Below are 8,222 nucleotides of genomic sequence, written 5' to 3'. Positions count from 1 at the left end.
TTCTGCCTTTCCCCCTCTGCGTCCCAGGCGCCTTGATTCCTTTGTTTAGAAAGAGTCCGAACTCTCCTTTCTGCTCAAGGACCGAGAAGTCGCGCCCCAACTCCTCCGGGCCATCTTGCTGGGCTACAAGATTGTGCTTTTCATCAGGGTGCATGGCTGACGGGACCAGGGGACAAATTGGCATCCAGCCCTCACCCCATTCGCCAAGTCGTGCGCTCTGGAGTGGAGTTGCGTCCAACTGTGGGGAGGCCTAAGTCACAAGAAGGACACCACAGGGGCAGGTGTCCTCGTGCCCTTACGGACAGAATCGGGATATTTAGCTCTTCACCAGATCTTTGCTCAGTGCCCACTTTGTGCCCGACCCTTTGCTGAGTGACCAAGACAGTTCTGGAACCTGCCTTCAGGGGGCTCCCAGCACTTCAACAGAGTGACAGCCCAGAAAGCAGCACAGGCAGTGACCAGGGCTGGGGTGGAGGATGCCCAGAGGAGGCAACTACTGCAGCCTTTGAGAAATCAAGAGCTTCTGGAGAAAGGAAATAACTGAAGTGAGAGAGGAAGGATGAACAGGAAAGAGCCAGGGTCTCTTTTCCAGGCAGAATCACAGATCCACACCTTCACTGAATGGGGGGGAATCTTTCCTTCCCTGCTCCCTCTGCTTCCCTGCTTCCCTGCTCCCTCTCCACACCCCCGTCTCTGACTGCCTTCTGGAAGGCAGCCCTGACTCCTGACCACATCTGACTGGCAAAGGAGTGGGGCCCGGGGACCAAGACACACCCAGATGGTTCTATTTATAAAACTGTGGCAGCTCTTGGGAAAGAGCCCAACTTAGGGGTTAGAACTCACAGGAAGAGACACCTGATAATACAACAGCAACAGTAGGGGCCAGTGATCAAAGGTCCTATGGACACATGAGCTTGTATCTCAACCCCTCCTCTATTATTCCTCTATTAGTCATTAAACAGATGAGAAATTTTAGGCTTAACAATTGAGTAGTCACAAAACTGGTAAGGTGTGACCATGTGAACATGAGGCAACACAAAGCTAAAATACTTGCTTAGTAATAGAAGTATTCAGAAGATGAAAAAATAGTGATGGAGCCTGAAGGACAGAGGCTAAACCAGAGGTTCAGAAGAGGAATGGGGACCACTCACGAAGAAAGCCCGCGACTAAGCCAGGACTCATAACTGAGAGACTAGAACAGTCCTCAAGGTCCCCAGAAAAGGCAATGCCTCGACAGGAAAGGGAAAGCCACAGTGACAGAGTCACTTGCTGACAGTCTTCCGGAGTGCTGTCATTGCCCAGAAGTCACGCAGTTATCTTTGCCTGAGATAGTGGAGGAAAGTGTGGGACAGAAAATGGGAGGCTGCAGGGGAGAGAAATGGGGAGACCGAGTGAGATACATGGGGTACTGAAAGACAAAGAGAGGAGAGACTAAAGAAGCTTAATTCTCCGGGCTTCTCACTTGCAGGTGTGCCTGGGTGTGCTGTGAGTTGCTGGGGGGTGTAAAGTGTTTTGGGAGAACTGGGAAAACCAGATCGCAACACAAAGCATTTTTTTTATCATTTTCTGGGGAAATATGTAAAGAGATATTCCTACAGACATCTTGGTTCTTACCCCCTAACTTGCTGAGTATTCTTTTCTCACTCTAAACATTCACTTTAACACCTAAGATCTGCCAAAACTGTAAAGGGCAGAGCCCGCACCACTCCGCTTAGCCCCTCGGAAATACAAATGGACTTCTTCCCTGCTCCACACCCTTCCCTGGTTCCCGCGTGCTCTCAGAGACCCAAATTGAGCATCTCTCCAGGGAGAACTCCATTTCCCATCCGCCTCTTCGCTCGACACCTACATTTCCCATCATGCACGACACCGTCTACTCCTAAGATCGCTCCCAGCCCCGCCTTCCTGCCGCCCTGGTCTGGACTCGAGGCTTACGTCACGGGCCTCCAGCCCTCCCCTCTTACCCACAGCGGACGCGGCCAGGCTTCCACGAGAGGGCGTGGCCTCTGAACGATCGTAACCCCCATTGGCTGTCGCGTCGCTGGTGGGACGTGGCTACGGAAGCCGGGCGGGCACATTTCGAACCGTGGCTGGGGCGGCGGCGGTAGCAACGAAGGATGCATCCAGCTGGCTCCGCGGCGGGGACTCCCCGGCAGCGTAAGGGGCGTACGTGGCCCGCCGAGGTGATAAGGCGGGCGGGGTGTGGCGGGGCCGCCGCGGCGGTTGGCGAGGTCGCTGCAGGTCGGAGGTCAGGAAGTCAGGGATCTGGAGCTTCGAGGTGTGCACCGCGCCAGGATGCCAGCTCCGGGTAGGGGCGCTTTGGTGTCGATTTTTTTCCCCTTAGGATATTTTTTTGAAAGAAAACAACTTTGGGCAGGATACTGTATGATGAGCAGAAAAGCGCGACTTTCATTGATTTTGCCGTAAGCAATCATTCTCCTTACCCCTTCGTAGCCTCGGGCTGTCGCCTATGCCCTAGGACAGGGTTCGTAGCCCTCCATGAGTGAAGAGGACCATGGTTATCCCTTATTTAAGATTTGAACCTGTGTTTATTTGGCTGTTAACCTCTTTTTTTCCATCTTTGCGAATTTGTATGTCTAATCTCCGTGAATGTGCGTGCATCTCATCTATTCATTCAACATATCCTGCCTCAGCTCCCCTGTGCCCAGCCCTGTGCTGGAATGTGGGTACCTGGTAGTGACCAGCAAAGCACCGGTCATTGTTAACTCTTGTTTGTTTCTGAGTTTGGTGGGAAGACAGCCACTAAACTCAGAAACAAACAAGGCAGCCTGATAATTTGGGGACTAATTAGAGCCATAAAGGGAATAATCAGGATGTGTTGAGGGAGACAGTGTGATGCGCCCATTCCTCCCTTCAAACATCAATAAGGTGCCTGGCTGGTCCTGTGGTAGGTGATGCTGGAGATACAGCCCAACAGGTTCCTGACCTCATGGAGCTACCAGTACAGAGCAGAAGACAGCAGCAGGCTTGAGTGACGGACATTCTGATGAAAGAAGCAGCACAGGCAGACGGGTTAGAGCAGCCGTGGGCAAACTACTGCTGCGGGCCCAGATCCGGCCCATTTGAAATGAATAAAACTATTGAAAAAAAAGACCATACCCTTTTATGTAATGATGTTTACTTTGAATTTATATTAGTTCACACAAACACTCCATCCATGCTTTTGTTCCGGCCCTCGGTCCAGTTTAAGAACCCATTGTGGCCCTGGAGTCAAAAAGTTTGCCCACCCCTGGGTTAGAGCCAGGGGGAGGGAAGCACAGTCAGACGATTATGGCTGGGATGGAGGTGTTGTGGGAGCCCAGATGAGGCATGTGACCCAGCCTGGGGGTGTCAGTGAAGCTTCCTGGAAGAGGTGCATCTAATTAGCCCAGAGAAGGGGGTTTGTAGTGAGGGAAAAGCATTGGAGGGCTGTGCTGAGTAAACAAGTAGACAAAGTGAATTGTGATAAGCGCTCAGAAGGGAAAAGAGAATCACTGGATATTATGAGAAAGAACAAGGTGTGGCTAGTGTTTGTATTGAGGAAAGAGAAAGATCTCTGAGAAGGAAACATTTGAGCTGAGGCCTGAGTGCAACATTGGCAGTTGTCAATAGTGGGAAGGTGTTCCAAGGTGATGGATGTTCAAAAATCTGGGCGCCCTGGCCGGTGTGGCTTAGTTGGTTGAGCATGTCCCAGGCACCCAGAGGTCACTGGTTCGATTCCTGGTCAGGGTGTATGCTCGATCCCCAGTATGGGGCTTGCAGAAACAGCCGATGGATGTTTCTCTCATCGATGTTTCTTTCTCTTCCCCTCCCTAATCAAGAATATATATATGTATATTTAAAAGCCTGTGGGGGGCTAGGAGCTTGGCAGGTAAGATGTCTGTAGGAATATCTCTACATATTTCCCCAGGCTTAACAAATGAGTAGTCACAAAACTGGTAAGGTGTGACCATGTGAACATGAGGCAACACAAAGCTAAAATACTTGCTTAGTAATAGAAGTATTCAGAAGATGAAAAAATAGTGATGGAGCCTGAAGGACAGAGGCTAAACCAGAGGTTCAGAAGAGGAATGGGGACAACTCACAAAGAAAGCCCGCGAATAAGCCAGGACTCATAACTGAGAGACTAGAACAGTCCTCAAGGTCCCCAGAAAAGGCAGGAGCTTGGGGAAATATGTAAAGAGATATTCCTACAGACATCTTGGTTCTTACCCCCTAACTTGCTGAGTATTCTTTTCTTACTCTAAACATTCACTTTAACACCTAAGATCTGCCAAAACTGTAAAGGATCTGAGAGGAGGCCATTGTGGCTGAGGTGCAGTAAGCCCCAAGGAGGGGTGAGGTAGTAAAAGAGGGTGGTTAGCAGGGCTGGGTCCTGCAGGGCCTCATAGGTGTTAGGATTTTATTCTAAACACAGTGAGCCCTGATCTTAGGCAGAAGACAGGAAATGTTCTCTTTTGCACTTAAAAAGATCGCTCTGGCTGCCCACTGGAGAGAACGTTGGTGCAGCTAAGAATGGACAGGAGGAGCCAGGGGGAGGACATTTAAGTCAGGTGCAAGATGACATAGTCTGAGAGGGAAGGGTAACATTGAGACATAATGGGCAAGAATTAGCGATTGATTGGTTGGATGCCAGACGGAAGGGGAATCGGGGGCTTGGAGATGGCGGTTAGGGCCCAGGGGCAACCAGAGGCCATTGCCAAAAAGTGGCCTACCTGGGTCTGGCTACAGGAGAGAAGTGGTGGCCAGAGACAGAGCCCAGAGCCTAAGGCACACTGTGAAATTTGTGGGTGTGGGTGAGATTGCCCTAGGTGAGGACAGAAGACAGGGCAAGGGTGGAAAATTGGGTCACACATTCTAGGGAGCTGGAAATAAGTCACCGATTGAGAGAGACAGATTGGGAAACCATCAGCTCCATGAAGGCAGGAGTTTTTGTCCCTTTGATCATTGCTACCTACATCAGAGCCCAGCACAGGAGGGTGCTAAGTAGGTATTTGTGGGCCTCAGACAGAAAAGAGAAAAAGACAGGCACAGTGTCTCAGAAGCCAAGAGTTGGAGATTGACATTTGGGGCAATGCACCTAGTGCTGTGAGGACTTGAATTGGATGAGAGCAGAATAATGGATCCGACCTGGTGGTGCAGAGAGCCTTTAGGTGGCTGGTGGGAGCAGGACCCCAAATACCACTGGCTGAGGGGTAACAGGGAGGAAGGACAGGCTCACACTGAAGCTTTCAGGAAGTGACCCTTCGGCCAGAAATGAGAGAGGAAAAAGGGAAGTGGAACTTGAGGACAAGAGGGCCAGAACCACTGCTGCGTTCTTTGGGACTGAGGACACCTGGGTCAGTTTTCCAGCTACAAATGATTGAGATGAAGAGCTGAGGGGCTTGTAATTGACAATAGGTGCCAGGCCAAGGGCTGAGGAGTCTGACTGTCACTTCACCTTGGACTATTAACCCATTCTACAGAGGAGAGAATTGAGGCACAGAGAAAGTCATGATGCAGATGACTTGCCTCCTACCCCATCCATGTAATCCTACCACCTTGAATCCTGTGCCCACAATGGTGCCTGGCATATAGAAGGAGCTCAATGAATATTGGCTGCCACAGCATTGCTTATTGGTTAGGAGTAAAGGCCTTGGAGCCAGAGTGCTAGGTTCAAATTGGTCATCTCCATATTTCTATCTCCTTTCTCTTACCCCACCCCAATTAAGCACACATCCAGTAAGTCCTGGCCCTCCCAGCTGGCTCCAAAATCTATCCAGAAGCCACCCATTCCCCTCCCCTCAGTCTCCACTCTCTATCCTGGTCTCCCGCCAGGACCAGCAATAAATTCCTCCCTCCTTTCCTCTATCTATACCCAACATGAAGCTAGAGGGACCTTTTAAAAAACTTGAACCCTGGCTCTGCCTCATATTATCTGTATGACGTTGAGCAGGGGCCTGAACCTCTTTGGGGCTTGCTTTTCCCATCTGTAAAATGGGGGTGCTAATAGCATCAACACAAATGGGTTGTTGTGAGGATTAAATGAGTTAATCCATAATGTTTAGAACATGACCTAATATGTGGTTAGTGCTCAGTTGGGGTTGAATTATGGTAATATTTATTGAGCAACCTGGATTGGACTCCTGCTCTTCCCTCACTCTGTTTGGCCCTTTACACAAGTAATTTAGCTTGTCTGGGCCTCGGGTTTCATATCTGTAAAATGGGGATAGCTACTGATTCGTTTAGTAGGTTTTTGTCAAGTGCTAGGTATAGGATTTAGCCATGAACAAGACAACAATTCCCACTTTGGGGACTCACGCTTTTGTGGACAGACAGGGGAAAAAAAGAAGCAAAACATCTAGTATCCCAGCTGGTGCCAAGTTCTTTGGATATAAATGAAGCAGGGAAGGGGGGTGCCACCTATGGAGGTGCAGTTGTATACAGGATGGTGGGGGAAGGTCCCATTGAGCCAAGACTTCAAGGAGAGCAGTGAGCCATGAGGACACCTGGGGGAAGAGCATTCAGGCAGAGGAACAGCCAGTGCAGCAGCCCTGAGCTGGGAGTATGCCTGGTCTGCTCAATGAAAGCCCATGTGGCTGGAGCTGAATGAGTGAGGGGGAAACATGAAGAGGGATACGGACAGAGAACTTGTTTGTAAAAAGCTTAGTACAGCATTCTGTGCATAGTAGCTAGCAACATCATCATCCTTGTTATTTGGATGGATGGATGGCGAGCAGAGCCTGCCTGCACTTGACTGGCTGACCCATCTAACATGAAAACCAGTGCCCCACTGGAGTAAGGTGGGCGCGGGTGTGCCCACAAAATGAATGAGACATCTACCTCTCTCCCGCTGCAGCCTCAAAGCGGAGGATCCCTGTGTCCCATCTGGGCATGGCTGACCCCCATCAGCTTTTTGATGACACAAGTTCGGCCCAGAGCCAGGGCTATGGAGCCCAGCGGGGACCCAGTGGCCTGGGCTACCCTACAGCTTCTGCCTCGCCCCAGGCAGCCTTCTTAGCTGATCCTGTGTCCAACATGGCCATGGCCTATGGGAGCAGCCTAGCCGCACAGGGCAAGGAGCTGGTGGATAAGAACGTGAGTGGACTGGGCTGGTGGGAGTGGGGGGAAGGCTGGGGCCATGAGGCCAGGGCTTCAGGGAGAGCTCTGCCTCCCCAGATCGACCGCTTCATTCCCGTCACCAAGCTCAAGTATTACTTCGCTGTGGACACCCTGTACGTGGGCAAAAAGCTGGGCCTGCTCTTCTTCCCCTACCTGCACCAGGTCAGAGCGCCGCCTACTGAAGTGACCATCCACGGTCAGAGGGAAAGACAGCCTCTGGGTAGGGGGCAGTGGATGGGGGTTGAGTCAGAGTCTGGGTCCTGCATGAGGGGCAGGATGGGTGATAAACCTTAAGAGAGGGCCTGTGAGCAGGGTAGAGGAGCCCAGCTCTGGGGGTTCTGTCTGCTCCCCCACTATCCCCACAGGACTGGGAGGTGCAGTACCAGCAGGACACGCCAGTGGCTCCCCGCTTTGATGTCAACGCTCCGGACCTCTACATTCCAGGTTTTACCCTATCCACCACTGCCCTGCACCCTCCTCCCTCTGCGTGGGCATATCTAGGGCAGAGGTTTAGGTACCTGGAAGCCCAGATGGTCCTTCCTCTGACCTGTGTCTGTGTGTCTGCTTCCCATAGCTATGGCTTTTATCACCTACGTCTTGGTGGCTGGCCTGGCACTGGGAACCCAGGATAGGTAAGAGAGAATGCAAGTGGGTAGGGTGGCACGGGCTTTGGAGGGCTGAGGGGCAGTTGGGAGAGTCTCTTAGTCCCCTCTCTCAGAATAGCCCACTGTGCTCTCTAGGTGTCATACTCAGGGTCACCCCTCTCCTTCCCACCCACATGTAGTACCCTGTGCAGGGTGATTCTCGAAATTCATCCTCTTTGGCCTCCACCACCAGATCTAGTCTTATCCTCTCCTGCTCCTAACCAGCTGCCCTGACCCCACACCCCCCTGCACCCTGACTTTAGCAGCAGCCAGGAAGGTCTTGTCTGAGAGGCAGGCCTGACCACATCCCAACCTGCTCAGAAGCTGTCCATAGCTCCCCAGGCCCCAGACTAAGCCCCAGCTTCTTTTTTTTTTTAAAAATACATTCTATTGATTTTTTACAGAGAGGAAGGGAGAGAGATAGAGAGTTAGAAACATCGATGAGAGAGAAACATCGATCAGCTACCTCCTGCACAT

At 51.3% G+C, this 8,222-nt stretch overlaps 2 protein-coding genes across 4 annotated transcripts in view; one reads left to right on the top strand and one right to left on the bottom strand.

Moving 5' to 3' along the window:
• The window catches only part of KCNK6 (potassium two pore domain channel subfamily K member 6), an 8,060-nt gene extending 7,906 nt beyond the window's left edge, over positions 1–154 (bottom strand). The window contains exon 1 of the mRNA XM_006773138.2: positions 32–154. Coding sequence (XP_006773201.1) covers positions 32–154 — 123 coding nt within the window. The remainder of the gene's footprint in view (positions 1–31) is intronic.
• Positions 155–2,038: 1,884 nt separating this feature from the next.
• The window catches only part of YIF1B (Yip1 interacting factor homolog B, membrane trafficking protein), an 8,632-nt gene continuing 2,448 nt past the window's right edge, over positions 2,039–8,222 (top strand). The window contains exons 1-5 of one of the 3 annotated variants that reach the window (XM_015570072.1): positions 2,039–2,166; positions 6,839–7,077; positions 7,159–7,263; positions 7,467–7,545; positions 7,676–7,733. In XM_015570072.1, coding sequence (XP_015425558.1) covers positions 2,118–2,166; positions 6,839–7,077; positions 7,159–7,263; positions 7,467–7,545; positions 7,676–7,733 — 530 coding nt within the window. In that variant the 5' untranslated portion in view covers positions 2,039–2,117. Of the gene's footprint in view, positions 2,167–2,219; positions 2,309–6,838; positions 7,078–7,158; positions 7,264–7,466; positions 7,546–7,675; positions 7,734–8,222 lie in introns of those variants that run through there. The other 2 variants (XM_006773135.2, XM_006773136.2) reach the window with 2 other exon arrangements.

Source organism: Myotis davidii, unplaced genomic scaffold (genome assembly GCF_000327345.1).
Source record: "Myotis davidii unplaced genomic scaffold, ASM32734v1 scaffold166, whole genome shotgun sequence".
NCBI lineage: Eukaryota > Metazoa > Chordata > Mammalia > Chiroptera > Vespertilionidae > Myotis > Myotis davidii.
The sequence above is the reverse complement of the archived record's forward strand: the minus strand, read 5'-3'. Positions and strand labels throughout refer to the sequence as shown.